The following is a 22860-nucleotide window of genomic DNA, read 5'->3' as shown; positions in this document are numbered from 1 at the left end:
CCAGCTCTCCTGGGCCCCCGCTAGGTACTGGAAGGCTGCCGTAAGGTCTCCCAGAGCCTTCTGCAGGCTGAACAACCCCAACTCCCTCAGCCTGTCCCCACAGGAGAGGTGCGGCAGCCCTCTGAGCATCCCCACGGCCCTCCTCTGGGCTCCCTCCAACAGCTCCCTGTCCGTCCTGTGCTGGGGCTTGTTGTGCACGTGTTCTGGTACAGACCCGTCAGGGACACCACTTGTCACCGCCTTCCTCTTGGACATAGAGCCGTTGACCGCAGCTGTCTGAATGCAACCGCCCAGCCAATGCCTTACCCACCCGGTGGTCTGGGGGACAGAGGATGGGATACAGTTTTTTTAATCTTTTGATCGTCCTATGTACCTTGTGAGAAAAATCTCAATAATTCAGTGAAGAAACCCTTAGCCAAGTTCAGTTCCAGCAGTGCCTTTGCTTTCGTGATCCCCTCCCAGACCTTATCCCCGTTATCTTCCCTGGATTTGTGTCCCGCCTCCACTGCCGGTGGATTTTGGTTTTGTGTTTCAGTTTGGCCAAGATGTCCCGACTCAGCCAAGTTGGTCTCCTGCCACCCCTGCCCGACTTCTTGCGTGTTGGGACTGAGAGCTCTTGTGCCCTATGAAAAATGTCTTTCAATATTTCTGAGCTCCCATTCATTCCTTTATCTCTGGGGTCATTTTCCCAAGGGATCCTGTGCACCGGTATCCTAAGTAATGAAAAATTTGCCTTTCTGAACTTTGGGGTCTTGATTCTACTTTATGCCTGTCTCGTGTCCCTCAAGACTGAGAATTAGTCAGAGTAGTAAAAAGCTTTTTATCTGGAAGTATACCATTCTCATTAAAATGATGATGTGAAGGTGTTACCTGGGTTGTGCATCTGACAAGGCCATCTTTTGTTACGCTCTGCCTTCAATATGTGTTCATACTGAAGGAAGTTCAGCTCACTGGAAATAATACTGAACAGGGTCAGCGTTACTTTCTCTTCTATTTCTTTGAAAACCTCCTCTTTCAATTCCTGCTACGCTCATAGGAGTTCTGCTAGTGTCAAGCTGATTCACTGGGAGTTCTGTTGGTTGCTTTACTGATAGCAAAACTGGGGTTGAAATCTAATGGAAGAGTGGCCAGATTTCAGGGAGGCACAAAGACGCGTTTCTGAGTGTTTGGAAGTGACCATTCCGCAAATTAATTGAAACTGTATCGAGACTACATATAACCTTATTTTACTGGGCCTTACTAGATATAGGAGTACTTAGTACCATAACTGCAAACTGGTTAATTCATGTTATATTAGTATGCTATAAAAGAGTGGTACTCCTGTATTTAGTTTACATACATTTTTCTTAAAATGCAATCAATCTGTCCTTTAATAAACTTTTTTCTTTCCAATAATATACTGATTTCATATTGTCTATATCATAGGAAAAAAGTAGGGGAGTGCGAATGGGTTGTAGCATCAAATGAAGCGGCAGTATATTGCAAATGCATGGGATTTTGACTTAGATTACAATAAAAATAAGAAAAGCGTTTTCTCTTGGTACTTTGGTGGAATCAGTGTGGTAGATTTCGTTAAGGAAATCTTGTCACTTTCCTTCCTGGAGAGTTAAAGGATGCTCAGCGTGAGCTTACTAAAAGTTCACCTGCTCATGGTCTTTTTCCCTTTTTTCCCTTACTGATGTCCTGTAGCAGCCTCTAGTGGTGATCTGCGATGTTTACAAGTGATTTGAAGTTTAAAGATGGTTAAGCAAGTCTCCCTTTCTTTTAAGGTATGCGGTGCTTCTGGCTTCTGTGTAGTTTTACAATAAGGACTAAATTTTTCTCTTCTCACCTAAAATAATGCAAAAATATTCCTCTGTTTCAGTACTTCCTAAGAGGTTTGTTTTGGCTTATTAAACTAATTGAAATATTTACACTGATGTCCCTCAGTTGCTCCAAAATAATTTACTGGCACCTAGGATAAGGTTAACACAGCTGAAGTACATATTCCAGAGCTGAAGAACGTAGGAAGAAAAGTGTGTTTAAACTGCCTTGTGCAATAACAATATGCTTAAAAATAGTTTATTGCAGTATACAAATAGGTACTCTAAGAGTTTAATTTAAGAGACTTGAGAAGAAAGCCTCATAAGAAACATCCATCACCATGGAGGATGTGTGAGGCAGAAAAAGATGCTGAAGCTTTGGAAACAAGGCATTAAATAAGTTTACTTGATGGAGACATCTACAAATTCATTTATTTTTCTGCCTCCAAAAGGTGTGCATTGTTTCTTACTGGAATTAAAATTTTCTTTTGCCTTTAAAGGGTGCAAGTTGTTTGTCTGAAGAATAGCTTACCTTAATATGTCTCAGAAAATGAGGTTCCAAAAATAGGTCTGTCAAGCTGGGTATCCAAAATATGGATGGCTTGTATGGAGGAAAAAAACAAACAGCCTTCAGAGGGTTTTCCTATGTTTTTTTGTTTGTTTGTTTGTTTTTGTTTTGGTTTGTTTTTTGGGGGGGAGTGTATAAAACAAAACCCATTTTTTCAGCCTATGCATATTTTTTCATGAATTTTTAAACGTGCACTTCTTGAAGCAGAAAATGAGTAGAAACACATCAGTCTTTGCTCTTCCTGTGTTGATTTTCGTAGGGTTGTTGAATCCTGATGTAATATAAGCTATTTTATAAATATTTTTTGTATGTTAAGTATAGCTTTACCCATAGAAACTGACTTTATAATGTATCTGAAGTTGGGATCTGAAATAAAAATAAGACAGAAGTGAGAAGGGACTCTTGGAAATATTTTCAGCCTTTACAAAAATGCGATAATGTCCCACAAAGCAAGAGGAGAGCATGTAAGTTTGCAGACGACACCAAGCTGGGGGGAAGTGTCGATCTGCCGGAGCATAGGGAGGCCCTGCAGAGGGACCTGGACAGGATGGGTCGATGGGCAGAGGCCAGCGGGGTGAGGTTCAACACGGCAGAGTGCCGGGTCCTGCGCTTTGGCCACAAGAACCCCATGCAGCGCTACAGGCCTGGGGCAGAGTGGCTGGAAAGCTGTGCAGAGGAAAAGGATCTGGGGGTGTTGGTTGATGCTCGCCTGAGCATGAGCCAGCAGTGGGCCCAGGTGGCCAAGAAGGCCGACGGCATCCTGGCTTGTGTCAGGAATAGTGCAGCCAGCAGGGCCAGGGAGGTGATCGTCCCCGTGTACTCTCCTCTGGTGAGGCCGCACCTCGAGTGCTGTGTTCAGCTTTGGGCCCCTCACTACAGGAAGGACATCGAGGCCCTGGAGCGTGTCCAGAGAAGGGCTACGAAGCTGGTGAAGGGCCTGGAACACAAGTCCTGTGAGGAGCGGCTGAGGGAGCTGGGGTTGTTTAGTCTGGAGAAGAGGAGGCTCAGGGGACACATTATTGCTCTCTACAGCTACCTGAAAGGAAGGTGTGGGGAGCTGGGGGTCGGCCTCTTCTCGCAGATAACTAGCGATAGGACTAGAAGAGATGGCCTCAAGTTGCACCAGGGGAGGTTTAGGTTAGAAATCAGGAGATATTTCTTCTCAGAAAGAGCAGTCAGGCGTTGGGACGGGTTGCCCAGAGAGGTGGTGGAGTCACCGACCCTGGGGGTGTTCAAGGAAAGGTTGGACGTGGTGCTTAGGGACATGGTTTAGTGGGTGACACTGCTGGTAGGGTGATGGTTGCACCAGGTGATCCTGGAGGTCTTTTCCAACCTTAATTTTTCTATGAGGTTAGAAATAATTTCTTCCTTTGGGAGGAGAAAATTCAATCACTTTTTTCTCTCTAGATTTGTTGTTTTGAAGCATTTCTGTGAACAATGGATGTTTGAAGAGCCTGCTGTGAGACGCATGGTGAATAAAACATTTACAGCCTGAGAAAAATTTTAGAAATTTCGGAATCAAACTTTGTTCAAATTTCATGTCATATATTTCATGTTTTTGCAAAAACGAATAGAGAGAAATGCCACTGAAGCCACAACTGGGGGATAAGAGATACGACCTTTTATACACCCACAAATCAGAGAATTGAGTTGTTGGTCTTCATTCACTCAAGTTTGGAAACCTGTGGAAGATGGGTGTATTGTCTGCAAATGTAGGCTGTACAGAAAGAAAGTTGTGGAGGTTAACAGATGGCTGTTAAAGAAGGCATGCCTTACCATGTTGAAGGACAGTTTAGGTGGGAAAGGAAACAGTGGAAATCAAGTATGAAAATGGTCTTTGTAAAGTCATTCAGAGGTTTAAAAGTACTAAACTCACGTGAGAGGCTATGCTGCCTGAATTTATTAATGTGTCTGTTATTGAAGCTTTCTGGAGGTGAAAACAAGGCTTGAAATTGAGACGGTCTTATTTATTCCCGTCACTGCAGAAGCACACTCCAGCAACTTGCGAAGAGGTTTCTATATGTACTATGTTTTCCTTATTCTGCCTGCTGTTGTTCAGTTGAGTATTGGAGGAAAATGTGATTGAAGATATTTAAGCTAGCCTGTGGAGGAGGTCATGCAATGAAGGCAATGGTGTTAATAAATGTGATATAAGTTGGAAAACAAAGTAAGAATCTGAGGACGTGCTTCGAATGTGCTAAGTTAGCACAGCTGGGAGGTGATGCAGTCCTGCCCATCTGGTGCCAACAGAGGTCTATTTTATTAATTAGAATGGGGAACTGTACTAGAGCAAAGTTATTTCAGTTTCCTTCCATATTTTTTTTCTTCAGATTATTTTCAGTTAATTCTCCAGTCTGTCTCACTATGCAGTTTTACAGGCAGCTGTGCCAGTCCAAGGGAGGGCTTGGCATGGGAATACGTGGATGGGAGCAGAGGACGGGACAACTCTCTGCAGCTGTCCTAGCTTGGTTTTTCTTGTGGTATTTGTGACTGTGAGGACCTCTTGTTCTTCTGACACGGCAGTAGCAGTTAGGTATTCGTGTAGCAACACCTGATGAAATATTTCCCTTGCTGGTTTTAATTATTTTGGGAAGCAGATGTTTTTAATTACAAGACAGTTCCTGCAGATGGTTGGATACAGGTAAATAAGTGCTACACAGATGTGAATAATAGACTTTTTCTGTCACCTTAAAACTAGCTGGTTGTTTCCTCCCTGAGAGCAGGTACCTAATGTAGGTAGAACTTGTCTTTGTGTTGTTAACATGAGACCATATTTGATGTCTGTAATAATAGTGTCTGCTCTTTGTAATCTTCTACGTACCAGTATTGCATCGCTCCGTTGTTTTGTTAGCAGAGAAATCAGTCAATGAAAGATAACTACTTGTGAAAGGAAGGCAATACAACTTCTTTGCTTGAAGACTTCTCAATAAACCTCAACATATCCGTGATCAAATACTATGTACGCTTGCATTACTAGTTTAGAAGTTGAACATTCCCTTGAAGGTCATACAGTCCATCCTTTTAATGTTTTTCTGGGCCTTGCAACTAGTTATTTCAACTTCTTGAATCATTTCATTTGGTGATTGAAGAAATTGGAGCACTTTTCCCCCCTTGTGCTAGTTTCTTTATGATGAACCTGTACATACTGAAAGCCTGTTTCTAAGATGGATCCTGCTAGGGTCTTGGTCTGTAACAGTGCCCACATACAGTTGAAGCAGAGCCAAGATCCTTCTTAGTGCTTGCATAGCCCTGAGAGAGACAGATGGCATCAGAAAGGGAAATTCCCTTCGGGAGCTGCCAAACAGGCAAGTTTGGGATGAGGGAGCAGGGTGGTAGGCAGGGATCGCTCTATGGGGTGTGCTGTGGGTGCAGGTTCTGTAGGTTAAGAGTTGTACAATAGCAATTATGCTAGCCAGTTGATTATACCTTATGATCAAAAGCAATTCTACTGGCGAGCAGAATTGGTTGAAATAGTACTTTTATCTCACAAGCTCGTGAGTCCTTTCTAAAACACTTTTTTTGAAAGAGTGGGAACCTGTGAAATGATTATTTGACTTACGTGTTTCTTTATTATTGAAAGCATTACTCTATGCTTAGAAGGTTGTCTTGCAGTCCTTTTTTCCTTCAGCCTGAAACTATTGGCAAATTGACATTCGACAGCCTGTGTGCAGGAAGTAGCTGATAAGTGGCTTCTTCCATTGAAGATATTTCTTGTTTTTTGGTAGCAGTTGATACTGATCAGAAAATGTGACTGAAGACAAAACTCTGCTGTTTCAGCTTTTTCCAGTCTTACACTAGCTTCTGTAGAGCATACTTTGACCACCATTTTCTTTGTCTAAATGTTTTCTCTGTGTATATACAGAAAAAAAATTGCAAGCTGGTTCTTACTGCAAGCTTAATAGAGCTGAAGGTCGTCTTCCATCCTTTTCCCTGTGTGCTCTACCTTAATATTTGCTGTGTGACTTTGAAGAGTTCGATCCTTCCGTCTTTTACTGATAAAGGGAAGAACTGTGCTGCTTGTACCGGTGCCTGTGTCTCACTGCCTGTGTTTATTGAAAATGACTTTACAAATATCTCGTGGGCTTTCAGCTTTGGATAGTCAGGGAGGTCTCCGGTGAGACAGCAAGACTGCTGTGGCAAGTGGTCTTCCGTGCAGTTGTGTTCTTGTAAGTACTGCTTCTTTACTGACCATAGCAGTCCTGGAAGCAGGTGTGCTGGGCTCTGTTAGGTGCTCCTCCGCGGAGATTCTTTGCCCAAAAATAATCCACGAAACTTGTGAAAAATCTGTCTACGAGATCTCCAAACAGGACATGAAGAAATAAAGTCAAAACATCCCTTTTCTCTGCAAGAATAGAGGTTATACAGTGTAACTCAAGTCACTTCTGGCAGGAGAAACAACTAAACAGTCTATGTTTATGAAATGATGAATATATGAATGAAATGTCCATGGAATGTGATGTTAAGCTGTAGAACAGTGGTGCTCGAAGAAATCTTGCTTATAGAGTATGGCGGTATGACTCCAAAGTCAAGAAAGACCCGAAAGGAATCGTGAATACTGCCTGAAAACAGACAGGCTCCCAAAGCGCTGTTGCTGATGAAATAGCTGATTCACAGCAAAAAAAAGACACAGCAGTTGGGTTTGAGTTTTGTTTTTTCTGAGATCTGTGCTTTTATAACGGCCTGCATGGTGAGCAAAAGTAATGCTTCATTTCTCCCCTTCCCTTTCTCTGTACTTGGCTGACTAGTGTTTGCAGAGGATGATGCTCTTGTTCTCTTTCACGCCTCAAAGCATGAGAAAACCACCCTTGTTCCTTCTCAACGCCGTCATCTTGTCACTGTTGTTCCTGAGTATGCTTTTGTACCTGGGAGACTTGTGGATACTGTTCCCGTGCTCCCAGGGTAATTCAGATTGAATTCTGTAGGCTGGCACTGGAGTGACTGATTTGCAGGGAAGTTCAAGTCATTCTGCCTCGTAGGCCACTGTCAGGTTTCTCCTTGGAGTGTTTTCGCAAAGGAGACTTTCCTAGGCAGGCAAAGCAATTTTGATTATCAGGAGATGTTAAAAAGAAAATTAAATATTCCTTGGGCTCTCTGCCTCAGGCTTGGATGTACTTTACTGAACCACATTTAAAATTTAAAGCAGATGTCATTTGTTATTATAATCCATAAAATGCTCAGTGAAGATGTTGAACATAAAATAATTATAAACAGATGGTTTAAATTACAAAAGCCACTTCAGTGCAAGAGCAAGTAAAAATACTGTCATTACAGTTTCATTGTCTGGCGGAGCATATTATGCCTCAGTAGAGAAAGAATGAAATTTGGGAAAGGAGGAAGAGGGACTTGATCGTTATCTCACTTACATTCATTATATGTGTGAAGTCACGATGAGGTTTTTGAGTTTCCAATGTTTTAAGTATTGTGTAAAGATGCAAGTAGGCTTACTGGGAGGCCGGCTGGTAAGTCTGCTGTATGAATTTGTGCAGTCGCTAGGTGTGTGCCTTGACAGCAGGAATCACTTGATTGTATTACTTGACAAGTTTAACTCTTTAAAAAAATCTAGACTAGTAAAAGAATAGGGTAAGGGCTTCTAGCGCTATCGTGGATGGACTATAATTGCCACACCATGAAAAATACTGTCACACAGCAAAACTCCCATTTCGCTCCCCTGCCCTAAGCGGAAGGATCATGTTTTATGTATGGACAAATTGTACAGTCACCAATTTGACAGTTTAAATTACATAATACACAAGGCCGTTTAGTTGAAAAATGTATTCGTCAGCCAGAAACAGGGCAGACATTCCTGTCTATTTCTTTTTTCCATAAAAGATACTTACCAAGGCCATTGGTGCTTATTGAAAAAGCCTTTCCAATGGGTTTTCTTCATCTTAACCAACAGACTTGGCAGGATTTAGTGAGGCATGGTCCCTCTAAAAGAATTGATTAATGTGACTTCAGCTCCCTCTCTTGACACTTTATTATCCTTAAAAAATACTCCTGCCAGTGAGGCATACTCCATGTAGTGTTTTGTGCTTGTTTTATTGCATATTTAGGAAAAAAAAAAAAGGCAGGGAAAGGAAAAGTTACATTTCTCACAAAGAACTATGTTATATTGCAGCGCAAATATGGGTTTCTTTGCCTTATCTGTAATGCTGAGAGATTATAACTGCAGGGAAAAACAGCTTGGATGTGGATTGCTTCAGGGAAACAAGCATTTCCGTAATTATATCAGCTTTCCCGCTCAGCTTTAAGGGAGCTGATCCTTTCGTGGGGGCTGTGGATGCGGGTTGTGCAGCGGCCAGACCTGGCTGCAGGGAAAGTGCTGGGCTGTGGTGCAAGTCAAAAAGTCTTGTGAGCAGGGTATGGATCAGCTGGAGAGGAGGGCAGAGCTGATGTGGAACAGGCTGCCTGCTTCTTGTCTTCCATGGGGCTTAGGGGGCTCATCGCAGCTGTCTTGCTCCCCTGCTACTGTCCCAGGCTGGGTGTTGTAGTTCCTGCACTTACACGAGCACTGGTGAGGAACCTGCCTCTAAGGAGGGATTTCTGGGGTGGTTTTGATGGGTGTGAGTACAAAGAAAGAGGAGGTCTTCTCGGTTCCCTGGCTGGTGGCAGGTGTTGTTTTTTCTTTTCCTAAAAAAGAAAAAAAGACCACCTCTCACGTGATCAAATCACTTCATTCTGGAAAAAAATAATTATCTGCGGCCAGGTGATCCTTGCTGCTTGTCTTTAATCTCCTAGACTTTAGGAAAGGCATCTGCTGACTCTGTCTTGTCTTTTCTCTCGGAACGAAGACTCCCTGTGCACGTATGTGGTCTTTTCTCTGATCACGTACGAGATCCAATAAAGTGAGAGGTTGTGAACGCAGTCTGCTGAAGCCCACGATGCAACCCAGGGCAGCGCTAATTTTCTATCTGCTCTGCTCATGTGGCCAACTCCTATTTAATGGGCAGTGAACAGCTTGGTGGGTCTTTAGTACTTTTCTGTTAAGAATCTGAAACTCTGTTGTTGGCTCCAAATAGTTTAAACAAAGCACTTTAAATACATAGTTGAGTTTGTGACATACTGGAGGTTGGACAATGTCGTTATTGGCTCCGTATTTAGTTTTAGGAGGTAGTGATAGAAGGAGAGAAAATACAGAAAAAGAATAAATCAGAGCCTGATGCACTGTTTACTACTTGGGCTGAGTCTGTGGAGGAGATGAATTGGCTGCCTGAGCTGTATTATTATAAGGAGCGTCTTTGGATGGACAGTAAGAAACAGCAAGTGATAAATGGGTTGAAACATGCTCCTGACTCTCACTCTATTGTCTGTAAGGCTAGAAACTGTAATCTTTTCTCTTAGTGTGTGATAGGCAGTAGCTAAATGCAATTGAGTAGAGTAATGCAATCAGGATTTGGGCAAAGCTTAAATCTTTGGATTGTGGGAGGCAGTGCACTGAGTCACTTGCTAGGGGGTTGCCTGGGAAAGCATCAGAGGACCCAAAAATGCTGACACGTCCTTAAATTTTATTGACAGCAAGATGTAAGATACATCTTCAAGGGAGAGTTTGTTTATCCACTTTTTGTGTGGCCAAGCACACGAGGGCAGAGATTTTTGCACTAGAAATAAACTTAGATTCAGTTCCTTGTCCTCCAAAGTTAAAAGGGCTATGTGTCTAATGCATTTCTTTTTTGCTCCTCTTGACAGGCTTTGGCTTTTGCTTTTCCTTATAACTTAATAGTCTATCTACTTTTCTTTTTCTCCTAGTTTTTTCGTCCTTTTAATATGTCTTGTGGGGTTGCCTTGGACCATCAAGCACCAGACTCGACAGAGAAATTTGCTTGCAATGACTTCTACAACAGGAGGAGGGAGAAGAGGAAGGGTCTCTTTCTTCTTTCGTGTGGTGCCTCATAAAAGCTGGATTCCATTTCTGTGTCTCTGAGGATGCAGAGGAACAGTACGTAGAAAAGCATTTTTCCTGCTAGAGCAGATGTGTGCTCCTGAGAAGCATTACCTGTACTCCTCTGTGCCTGGGGGGCGTGAGGGCAGACTTCACTGGCTTGAGGGATGTCTGAGCGCCTGGAGTGTACTGGGACAGCTGCTCTCTGCTCTTCCCAGCCAGACAAGCGTGCTGGAGAGCTGCTGGGCACCAAGGCGTTTGATACTGAGGCTTTCATCTGCAGCTCCTCTTCACGCTGACAGGTGTGTCAGGGCACCTCTGAGATCCTGTTCCACCTCTGGTTCCCACATTGAACCTGCAGGCTGAGACTGGCTTTTGAACAATCCTGTCAAACGGTGATGCAAAAGCACAGAGGGAGAAGAAAAGGGGCGGGGAAGAGATCTCTGTGTTGCAGATGATTCAGCTCAGTGCTCTGAAGACCTGTGCATTTTCACATTTCGTGGTGCTGTCACCCCATTCTAGTTGTTACTGCACTGGTTGTGTGGAGGCTGTGGACTTGCAGTCCAAGGCTTTCCATTGTGTCTTTGAGAACAAGGTCAAGTCATGATTCCAGCCCTCTTGGAAAAGGGGAGAGAGCAGTGTAATATTAGAGCCCATCATAGGCAGAAAAAAAACAGATGTCCCAGGAGACTGACACAGAGGCTTTTTCTGACTACTGAAGGTCACATCCAGATCTTGCAAGAGAAAACATTTTCACAGTATATTTGTAGCTTTACTTTTCCACACTGATGGTCCCTGCACAAGAGCGCAGTGGAGGAGATCACCCCAGGGAACCCATTTATATTTGAAGTGAGACACGTTCATCTTTTTTCCTGTTTGTGCTACAAATGCTTATATTTGTAATTACACTGCTTAGCATTAGGCCTTCTTTTTCCATGGAGGTCACTTACAAATTCTGGAAGTCCCCTTGTCTTTTAACCTTTGCTTTCTTCCCTGGTGGTCTGCCTTTCATGATTCAGTGATCCACGGTAAATCAACCTTTAATAGTAAGTCCCAGCTGGTAGTGATTAAGCCAAGAAACAAATTAGTGTCAGCCAAGACCTGTTTCTGCATAACTGTGGATTGTTTAGACAGACAAGATCTTACTCAAAATGGAAACTGGTTTTTATGTGGAAAGTGGCCATTTCAGTCCATCATTCAACAATCTTCCACCCATGTCTGTCTTAGACTGTGGTACGTAAGTTCAGAGGGCTCTAGCAAAGGCATTTCTTTGTCAGGGTATACTTTACTTCCTTAATCTGTAAATGTTCATTTCCATGTGTATTTAAGCCTCTGATAGGTTATTTCATGAGTCAATGTAACCCTGAATGTTATATTTTACCTTGGTTGCTGTTTCCTCTGCACGTGGGGTGGTTCAGAACCTGGTCCTTATATTTGATGGTTGCAATTTCTTCTATAGGCAGTGTGCGTATGGGACCCCTCTGACAGTCTTCAGTCTCTAGGAAAAGCTTTCTGAAAATTAATTAGCCCGTTTTAATCGATGCTTCTGAACCTTTTAGGCAAACTGATGTTTCAGCATCCTGGAGTGAAAAGGGATATTTACCTCTCTTTTCAGTCAGGAACCAAATTTTATCCCAAGCATCATCTCTGAGAGGAGTAATGTGCACAGCCCTTCTCCTCAGGTAGTCTCATTGCTCTGCTTTTTCAGATCCTGCCTGCCTGCCTTGGTTAGGTGTTAGAGAAGAGATTGGGTCAGAGTAGTTCTTCAGCCATGACCGTGCTTAAAAGTATCTGTCACCTTTAAGCGGGTACCTGGAACCGTGCTTTTTGATGAATCAGTGCAAGAGCTGGTGTGCTGCGGAAGGGAGAGCTGCGGAGATGTCTCATTTGCTTGAAGAGCTCTGTAGCTGTAATTACGTGATTTCAAGCAGAAAGATACACGGGAGTGGGGCGGACATGTAGAGAAACGCTTGAAGATAAGAAAAGCAGAAGTATTCAACTGCCAGTAACCAAAGCTCTACAAGAGAGGTCATCTTTGTGCCTGCTTGTTTTTCTTTCTCCTCACTTTGTAGTCAAAGATGTTGTATTGAGGGCTGAGAAGAAGTGGGGATGTGCTCCAAGTGTGGTAGTGTGTGTTGAGAAGAGCTGAGAATGAGATGAGAATAGACCCGTGGAAAGCTGTGTCCAAAAAAAAACTGATCTTGGGTGTTTGTCTGGTGGGATAGAACGGGTGCTTTGACTGTTGGGAAGTCTCAAGGAAACCCAAGTTGAAAATCAGTTACTGGAAATCCTAATTCATGTTGTTCCATGATACTTCTTGTGTTTGAAGACAACGTATTTCATAAACAGTCTAAACAACTTCAGAAGGTCATTGTTGCTTGTCTACAGTTGCTTCCTGCTGACTCTTCTTACTAATGCTCTTTGAGCCTTCTCCAGCCACAGCCGTGTGCTCGTTTGCAAGACCTCACAAGGGCTTAGCGGTTCAAAAACAAGACTGCAGTTAGGGCAGGGAGCTGGGTACCCGTCTGTGATCCTGCTTGAGATAGTTACACATCTGCTTTGGAGCTTTGCGAGTGCTTCATATGTGTGGGAAAGTATTTGTGTGCCTGAGGAGAGGACGCTCCTCGTGGTGGTAAGTCACTGCAGCGATGCACAAGGCCGTGCGTTACGGGAGCGATATAAGCTAAGCTAGAGGCAGAAGGAGCAGCTATAAGGGGTGTGATGAAAGCAGGTGGGTTGGGAGCTGCCTGTAGTGAAATCATCTAATGGTGATGAGCAATTGGATATCTTGTGCCCGGAAGAATGGCCTACTATAGTGTAATTGAACTGTGGTTGCAAATGAAGTCTTTTTTTGGACTTAATTTTGTAGATCACTGTACTCTGATGACATGGTATTAAACTTGAATTGTGTTGATTACACTCTTTTTGCTGCAACCTACATCTCGGGCCTGGGGAGATTTAAAGCAAAGGGAAATACTTCGTGCCGTAAACAGTTTAGATTACTAATGCTGTAATTGGAAGAACTTAGAAAATGTTAAGCTATAGAATTGTAGTATTGGGAGCACCCAGCAGCAAGTATCTGATTGAAATAATGTGCTCTCATTAAGAGGGTATTTAGTTGCATCGGCTTCTAGGCATGAATAGTTCAGATTCTCTTATCAAACAGCACAACTACATCAGAAGAGAAAGCCCTTTGGAAAATAAGACTGAGTAAAATGAGGTAACGAGGTAAAGACAGAACTGTGCAAGTTCCTGCTTCAGTGATAAAACCTAACTCTGCATTGAGTAGGGCTACGAGATGGTGTCTCTTTGAAATGCCGTATTTATCTCGATCTTGTTACTTTTTTCTCTCAGTCTCTGAAGTTGGAAATCGTTACTATATTAATTATTTTGATTAGGAAGAAGGCTGTTGCAGCTGTATTTCAGTAGGGAAAATTAGTGGAAATGTAACTTATAGTTAAGCTGCACATAGGCCTGAATTTTACTTTGACGAGTATTATGACATAGATACAAAAAATTTTTTCAAATCTTGAAATCAAAACTTTCAAAACTTCAACTCTTTTTCCCCCCCCGTGGTTTTCCTGACCCTTTAAAACTTTTATTTTAAGAAAATCTTTCAGGGTTTTTATCAGAGTCAAATATGCTGTAGTGAAGCCTTTCTTTCCTTCCTTGATAAAAATAATCGTCTTACCATGTGGTAGCTGTCTGTGCCTGTCCGTGTTCATGTTTCAAACTATCAGAGTTCTGTAAGTAGCAAGATAAGAAATGTATGCTTTCTCGTTCAGGAGCACTAACTAGATCCTGAATGAAGAGCTGCTTTTGGAGAGAGGTGTGTATTGATACAGACAATTGAATGTCGGCACCTTCCAGGCTGTTAGGAAGATCTGTTTCTAAATTAGTGAATGGAGGTGTGGAGGTGCTGTTGGGTAAGGTTGATAATTAGCTTATTTAAATAATGAAGTTAGCGGTTTGGACAGAGCTAATAGCCTCATTCAGGCTAAGTTTCCCATTTTACCTAACTCTGTATTTGTTTGCGTTGCCTTCAGTAGGCATCGTATGAAACCCTCAGTGCATGTGGCGGATGCATGCATTTCCAGCGTATCTATTTTTAAGCATCTTTGTATCCCTAACCTGACTTCAAAGAATGAAGGCAGAAAAAACATGCTGAAAGGGGAGGTTTCTATCCAGCTGAACCATAATTCTTCACCTGTTGCTTTTTTTGTCACCTTTCTTAGAAGAGTAATAGCGTTCTGCAGTCACACAGAGCATCTTTGTTCGCTTAAGATAAGTTTCTAAATGGAGTATAATGAGCCCGGAATTGGTGGTAAATTTACGGAAAGCACCTTTGGATGGATGCTAGCTGTAGGATGGCTTTCCCGAGCTGACTTTGGTCCCTGTCTGCCTCAAAGCTGTCGTGCGGTCGGCCAGTAGAGGGTAGTATGTTCACGGAGACGTCGTGTTGTCCCGTCACTGCTGTAGGTAACAGAAACCGGCTGAATGTCAGAGATGCTGGCTTGATTTAATGGTCTTCTGAAGCCAGCCCGTATCCCAGTAAACGCCAGAGTGGAGTTGGTGCGACATAGCTATCTGACAGGCTGAATCAGCAATGCGATGACTTCTGACCAAAAGCAGTGTATCTGGGAAAAAGCTTCTTGTAAATAAAGTTTGCTTTTGGATCTGGGTAACAACTCTAGTTACGGTACTCCCATTCTGTAGCAAATGAAATAACTACTAATCCTACTAAGTCTCATATGACTAACTATGTTTTTCTTACTCCTCTCAGTGTTGGACTTTGCCTTGGCAGCCCCCTGTTACCATGGGTATACCAGTCTTCATACTTGCTGGTCTCCTTGTCCATTTTGTGTTCTTGGTCTCCATTTTTGACATCTACTTCAGCTCTCCTCTGGTTCATGGTATGACCCCTCAGCAGACTCCACTGCCACCTCCAGCAAAACGTCTCGTACTCTTTGTTGCCGATGGTCTGCGGGCAGATTCGCTGTATGGATTGGATAGCAACGACACTTCCCATGCACCTTACCTGCGGTAAGTGCATCCAAAAACGCTTCTGATCCAGAAGGTTTAGCTTCTGGAGATAGTTCTCTGTAATGAGGAAAAGTGTTCTTATAGGAACAAGAGAAACAAAGGCAACTGTGGTGGCTTGGTACTGCCTTCCCTCTGCCTTTGAAGTGGCAAATTTTTGCAGTTACGCTCTGCATGGCATCGATTTTGAAACCTGAGTCATTTATTTAAACTGCTTCCTGGATGTTCAGTTTAGCAGGAGTAGTTCATTAACGCACCTGTCTTCCAATTCTAAGCTGCTGCTGAGGCTTCTTAAGGAGTGATTAAAAAAGATGGGCTGAACGGATCTAACAGCAAGCTGCCTCTTCCTGTTTGTTCCACCTTTCCTGCGTGCTTGACCCCGCTGCCTCTCTTGTGCTATCTCTAGCATCTCTCATTGCATAATGGCATGATTTGGTTTAAGGTTGTGGAAAAATAATGCTGCCAGAAAGGAATGCTAAAAGCCTTGTCTTTGAGTGATTAAAGTTAACGTTCTCCAGCCTTCCTTGTTTCCTTATATCAAGATAGTTACTTGATCATAAGACAAATAATTGCCTAAACTTGAAAAAAAGGAGATGGTGCTAAATAAGACTGCTTTTGTGTAATAGCTGAGGTCTGGCTGGCATATCAGAGCAAATCCACGTAATCAATCAAATCTGAAGCTGCTATGGCATTTCCAGTCTGCCATAGAAATCCGGGAAGCCTGTGCTTTAGTGCTTGCCATCCTGTGTGGGATTACTTGTAACTGTTTCTCTGGCTGAGTTAGCGTTCTTGTAAGGTGTGCTTTATGCTACGCCAGTGTGTTTTCCATACCTTCTTTTAGTGGTGGACTTCATGCCTCTTCCAGAGCAGATTCTTCTTCTTAGGACTAGAATTGTTGGTCTTTTGTAGCATCATAAGGTTGTGAATGCCATAGTGCCCCATCTCTAGGAGCAGTGGTGTGTTGGGGCCAAAATAACCTCTTTTCCAGCCATTGTCTTAAGTTCTTCGGTTTCAGAAATTCAGCGTTATTACACCTTTCTAGTAATAAGGCAAACCATATATTAGCTTGTCCAGTATTGGGAAATTTGTACTTCTCTGTCTTTGCTTTACTTTGTCCTATTCCAAAACTTGTGTAAGTAAAACCTTGTCACCTGTGCTGAAAGGACCTGGGTAAGTGGAGGAAAGAGCTGCCTAAGAAGAAAAGATACTGGTAGGTCACCGGAGTAAAATGCCAGTGAGATTTGAGGTGCCATCTGTCTATCTCTAGTTCTTTCATTCTGCCTATAAATAATAAATGCATGTGTGAGCATGTATATGTGAGATGAAAGCATGCAGCATGCTGTGCCTTCTGAAAGGTGGAAGGCAAGGCAGACCAGGGCATATCAAGTCCACTGTTCTGCACGTTCATTCTTAAGTGTCAAGCGTCCAGTCCCTTACCTGCTTTAGTGTGCAGCATAATAGGCAGATTACTTGTCTCGTGCAGGTGGAGCACTTTGGGAACTACTGTTTCGTTAAGGAGGAAAGATTATCTTTAAATGAGCAAGAGTTATTCATGTAGCAATGTGCTATAAATGAAAGCAAGGTGTTTTAGTAGGCATGTAAAGTTAATAAATATCCATTATGGTTGGAACAGATTGCTGGCTGATGTATACCGAGTACTCAGGCTTTTATTCTACAAATATTCTTGAAAGATCTGCTGTGTTCCAACCAAACCAGCAGTGTTGTGGTAGCTACAAGGGACAGCAGGTGGTGTGGTCTGAACTGCTGTGGTAGTGCTGATGAGGACTGCAAGAAGGATGTTTTATTCCTTGTCAGTCACGTTTTGTATGTATTACTATATCATATTCATCACTATTATGGGCAGCTAATGTTTGTCCTGTCAGGGAAATGAATTTTTAAAACAGTTTTTCTGAGTAAAAGGCTTTGAAATAATTCAAAATGGCTAAGTGAATTTTGAAAAGGTAAATGATGTTCTGACTATATTCCTTATGTTATTGTTCACTTCAGACATGTTAATGCAACCCATCAGAAACAAATGAAAAGGATTACTTTCTAACTTTGGCAAAATGGAGTTGGGAAGTAATCCAAGGGGTAGAAATCAAAGTCTAATTAAAACAATTTCCTACCTGTTGTTACAGTGAAGTGAGAGGAGAGCCAAAATTGTTTTATCTGTCTTAAGTCTTCCACTAATGCTAGTGCAATATATCTTGATCAGTCTCCAGTAAGAATAAATTAGAAACCTCTTTAGCTGATACTTAAATCCCTTTTTTTCAGAATAGTACTTGTTTTCAATATGAGTTGTCTTGAAACTTGGCTGAGGTGATAGCTAGAAATAATGTCAGAAAATTGTATTGCCTCTTTCATTTTTCTCTGTAATATTTGGGCTATTCAAAGTAGTCCCGTGAACTTTCAAGTAGGCCTGAGAATGTGAGATCCAAGATGAATATAAGCTATGAATTCCATGAGCACAGTCACGCCTTAAATATTCTGTGTTCTGGCTTGATTCTTATGTCATTCATGAGAGAAATGTGTTTAGTGTACAGAACTTGTAATTAACAACTGTATAAAACCAGATTGGTCTATCTGTTAAAAATCAAGTTACAAAACATGAACTTGGGATGTACATTCGATCACATTCAAACTCAGCGAGTTTTGTAACTTACACCTTGAACAACAAAAGTAACTTCTGGTAGATTTGATTCTTAAAATTGATTTGGATTTGTTGTTCAAAAGAATCCGCTTCTTTTTTCCTGAGCATTAGTATAAGGTATGTCATGTTGTGTTTTAATCTCTTCTCCTTCCACCCACCACCCTGACAGTGGGCAGTGAATGTTTCTCTGCTTCCAGAAGATGGAGACAAGAAAACATTTGATGATAATGCTCGCGCTCTCTGACAGGTTCCAGCTGTTCATATCTTTAGCAGACAAGAACAGTTTGAGCCTGTTTCTTATGCTTGAGCTTTGTCCTCTATTTTCTTTGCTTTTAATCTTACAGCTATTGTATGTGTATAATCCCTAGACAATTTCTTTATTTCTTTGTATTTGGTGAGAACCTACTCTCCTTCACTTCAGCGTAACTGCAAAAGATATGAGGTTTGCCTGGATTTTCTCCGTGTTGTTCGAATGATTTGCACATTACATTCACGTTTGGTTTATATCCTCCCGTTGCTGGCTTCCAAGATTAAGCATAGATAAAGAAGACAGGCATGGTCCCAAGAACTAATTATACTTGAGCATATTTAATGAGCAAAGGAAGATTGAACTTTCAAGCTAAATGGAAAGAACAAAGAAAAGCAATGCCAGACAGCAACAATTTGTTGGGCAGGGATGGGGGAGTTAAGCCATATTAGAAAGCAGCAGGAAAAAAAACTCTACGTTACATGTAAGTGCTGTAAAACATCAGCTAAACTAGTCTCTTTGAAGTGTTGGTGGTCAACAATAGCAATGTTATCTGTGGGATATTATAATACAGAACTACTTTCAGTTAATGTTTGGTTTGAGTTGCTGCACAGCAGGCTAAAGCAAAAAATCTATTTTTAATCTGGGCTTTTTGTATTCCCTGTGTAGCATCCTACCTGTCACTCTTTTTATCTGCAAAATATTTTACTTGCAAGAAGTCACAAGCATTAACAGCCTTGTATCCTGTTTCCAGGGGCATTCTGGAGAACAATGGCAGCTGGGGCATCTCTCATACCCGGGTCCCAACAGAATCCAGACCAGGGCATGTTGCACTGATAGCTGGGTTTTATGAAGACGTCAGTGCAGTTGCTAGAGGTATGCCAGTCCCAAAGTTTTAAACACTGTCCTCCAAAATAAGGTATTTTAGTGATTGATATATACTTGCATAGTGGTTTGTATAACAAGATTATGTGGAAAAACCTCATTTTGGATAGTTTTCCCAGTGTTAATATTGATAGCTATGAAAATGCATTACACAAGTTAGTATTTTGTAACATAGTAAAATTTAGCACCCTAAGTCGAAAAGCAGAAAAACTTTCTGGATTTACCTTTTCATGTAACATATTTTTTTAAATTATAATTTGGGATGTAATGGAAGGTGGTTAAATGTTGCAAACAATAGTAAACTGGAGTGTTTTAGCTGAACCGTTGTCAGGTGGAGTTGAAGGATCAGTAGCAAAATGGAGTGGAAACTTCAGCTATGGTTTAGCTGGAGATAGCTGCTGTCGGTGAATGCTTGTTGGTTAATAATATGGAACAAACCTTCACATTTCTAACTTGCTGTCTTGTATGCTTCTAAGCCTTCCCCCAGGAACATTTGTAATGTTGTGTGTTGTTTTTGGAAAGGGGAGGGTAAGAGGAATTACCTGATCTTGTCCAGGCTTCTAGTCAGAAGGTTCTTCCTTCTGACATCTGCTTTGAATGCAGGATTGGCTTGAATTGCTGTTAAGAGGATCTCTTTATATTTGTCAGCTGCCTTGTCACAGAAAGCCTTTAAGGTTTGCTTGTGAAAGGGTGGAACATGATTACTGGTCCTATAATACGTGTGTGTAACTTAATGCACAATATGTTGAAAGCTGCAATCAGATAACAGGGAATTTAGAATTCAGGAAAATTTTAGCTTTGTAGAAGGTAAACCAGCTGTGTGTTGTTTGTCTGAATCCTTTCATAATGAGATTTGCTTAGGTTTTCAGCTCATTTCTTGATGAATGGGGGACTAATTGCAAATAGAGGTAAAAAGAAGTAAAACTGAGACCTACAGAGTGCCGTTCATTGTGAAAGAGTAGAAGGGACCTCCCCCCCATCCCTCCCCCTCCCCAAAAGAAAATTTGCATGGACTATTAGCCTTATAAGTCAAAGAAACCTTTTGGCAGTCCAGTTGAAATCTATGTATGTTTAACAGGATGGAAGGAGAATCCAGTGGAATTTGACTCTGTTTTCAATGAAAGTAAATATACCTGGAGCTGGGGAAGCCCAGATATTTTGCCAATGTTTGCAAAAGGTAAGGTTTAAATTTTGTGAATCTTTAACACATAGTTATCTGGTAATAAAATAGAAAGACTTGCAATTTTCAAGTTAGAGAAGAAGGTGAATGACATGTTTCCAGTTTATTTTTTGTACATGTGATTTCTAGTTTGTGAATTCAGGACTGGGTGGAGAAACGGTAAGCTTTTAAGAAGATATCCCTATTTTATTATCCCTATTTATCATCCATTTAAATTGGCTTTACTTAATTCTGTCACCATACTAAAGGAGAAACACCCATAATTAAAAGGACTTCATGCTTTTAATTTGGTTTAAAGTTCTTACTTCTTTTTCTGAACTCCAGTCTCTCCTCATTCCCCCCAGTGTCTCCTCTGTCACACACACCTCTTTTTTTTTTTTTTTTTTTTTTCCTATTCCTAGGTTGGTCCATATAAATTTAAGTTTATGAAAAGCTGTAAAAATATATCCTAGTAGTTTACACTTTCCCATGACCTCAGATAACAGCTTGTATTTAGAAATATTTTGATGGTTGCTGGGGAGAGAGGAAAGGTAGTATACTGCCCTTGCACAGATTATTTACATTTCTAGGGATGTGTCCTTGGGAAAATATTTGGGGAATTCAAGAATTTTACAAAGCCCTGTCCTTTTGTTAGTTTTCTTTGAGTAAGAAGATAAGCAGGGGACTGGATGCAGCTTTGATGTTTTCTGCAGGGGTGTGCAAGGGTAATTCCATACAGTTGTCTTGTGTCTCAGTATGGCTTCTTCTGAATGACACCAATGTAGCTGTGTTTTTTTTGTCTGCTTGGTTTGTTTTTGTTTTTGTTTTTTAGAATCCTCCAAAAATGAACTGTCCTTGAAGGCCTATGGCTGCACTGCTTGAGAAAGGTTTAGTGCAGCATTGTTTGAGAAGTAGATGCTATCTGGGAAGCAGTTTCTCGTGATATAAAGCTGATTTAACTTGTTATTGGAAAAAGTATTCTTACCCTTCTTCCTTCTCTCCAATATAAGCTTTATCTATAAACAATCTATTTTTGATCATGTATAGAATAAAGACATTGACCATGTCTTTGTTATGAGTTTCCGAAGAAGAGGTGAAGTGGGAAAGTTTGGCTTCTATAACAAAGAAAGGAATGGAATCAAGTAGTTGTTAACTTTAGCTTCGCTTTCACAAAAAGCTGAAAAGAAGATGAGTGGAGCATAGCTTAAACCCTCTCCTCCTTTCCATATTGAAAATTAGTGAGGTCACGAGTCTTATTTTTTTTTTTATCATGCCAAAATATTCAGAATTCTTTTAGCTGTTTCACCACTCTCGTTGGATGACAAATGAAGAATATATGATACCTGCTGGGTTTTGTCAAGGAGTGAAAAATCCTGTTTGCTGGCATTATTTATCTTCAGGTCTTTTTTCTGTCATAAAATAAATATTTCAGTCAGATCGTTGTGGATTCTATAGAGAAGGCAAATAAAATGCTGTTGGATGTCTATATCAAAATACTTCATATGCATGATATCTGAAGGAGGGAAGTGGTTGGTCCACTTTGTGCTGGTGAGGCCTCACCTCAAGTTCTGTGTACGTTTTTGAGCACCACAATATATAAGGACATAAAACTATTAGAGTCTGAAGGAGGTCTGTGAAGATGGTGAAGGGTCTAGAGAGCAAGACGTGTGAGGAACAGCTGAGGTCCCTTGGATTGTTCAGCCCGGAGCAGAGGAGGCTGAGGGGAGGCCTCATGGCGGCCTGCAGCTCCCTCACGAGGGGAGCGGAGGGGCAGGCGCTGAGCTCTGCTCTCTGGGGACAGCGACATGACCCGAGGGAACGGCATGGAGCTGGGACAGGGGAGGGTCAGGCTGGGTGTTAAGGAAAGGTTTTGCACCCAGAAGGTGGCCAGGCACTGGGACAGGCTCCCCAGGGCAGTGGTCACAGCACCCAGCCTGCTGGAGTTCAAGGAGCATTTTTGGACAAGGCTCTCAGACATATTATTTGGTTTTTGAGTGGTCCTGTGTGGAGCCAAGAGTTGGACTTGATGTTCCTTGTGGATCCCTTCCAATTTGGGATATGCTATGATTTTAAGAGTTCCCTTTCTTGGAAACCAGCTGCAATGCTAGGGCCATTGTTTCTTGGGCCCTGAGAATGGTATCATCAAGACCATGAGGACAACCCTGTGCCAGGGTTATTGTGAAGAGTTTGTGCCTCCTCAGTATTTACATTCAGATTGAAACAGACCTTTCCATCACCTCTTCTTGTTCCTACAGCACACCAAGGAACTGGAAAAAAGCAGAATTTTTCACATTCCTCACCTGGCTCTGTTTGGTGCCAATTGTCTGTTGCTTGTGTACTCTATTGGCTCCATATCTGACTGTCCTTGTGCCTTCGTTAGCTCTTTGCCTCCTTTGTACGTGTAAAATTTGCCAGCCAAAGTCTCCTGCTAGTGTAGGCTCTGGTGTCCCGTGACAGACTTGTCAGACACAGAACTGTCTTGCTAGCAGAGTGAGAACTTTGATTTCCAAAGGATGTAATCTTATTGTAGGAGGATAACTCTATTCCTAACCCTACTATTTGAATCTTGGTATTAAGGGCTGAGACAACGTGCCAGGCAGAAGTCTGCAGTAGGAACAGCTGGTATCTGG

General features: G+C 41.9%; 1 protein-coding gene across 4 annotated transcripts in view; it reads left to right on the top strand.

Moving 5' to 3' along the window:
- Positions 1–22860, top strand: part of PIGN (phosphatidylinositol glycan anchor biosynthesis class N) — a 111179-nt gene that overhangs the window by 263 nt on the left and 88056 nt on the right. For all 4 annotated transcript variants that reach the window (XM_035552757.2, XM_035552753.2, XM_035552754.2 and 1 more), the window contains exons 2-4: positions 15033–15292; positions 18941–19062; positions 20150–20248. In XM_035552757.2, the coding sequence (XP_035408650.1) occupies positions 15066–15292; positions 18941–19062; positions 20150–20248 (448 nt within the window). In that variant the 5' untranslated portion in view covers positions 15033–15065. The remainder of the gene's footprint in view (positions 1–15032; positions 15293–18940; positions 19063–20149; positions 20249–22860) is intronic.

This window comes from Cygnus atratus, chromosome 2, assembly GCF_013377495.2.
Source record: "Cygnus atratus isolate AKBS03 ecotype Queensland, Australia chromosome 2, CAtr_DNAZoo_HiC_assembly, whole genome shotgun sequence".
Classification (NCBI taxonomy): domain Eukaryota; kingdom Metazoa; phylum Chordata; class Aves; order Anseriformes; family Anatidae; genus Cygnus; species Cygnus atratus.
This window is presented reverse-complemented; position numbering and strand designations above follow the sequence as displayed.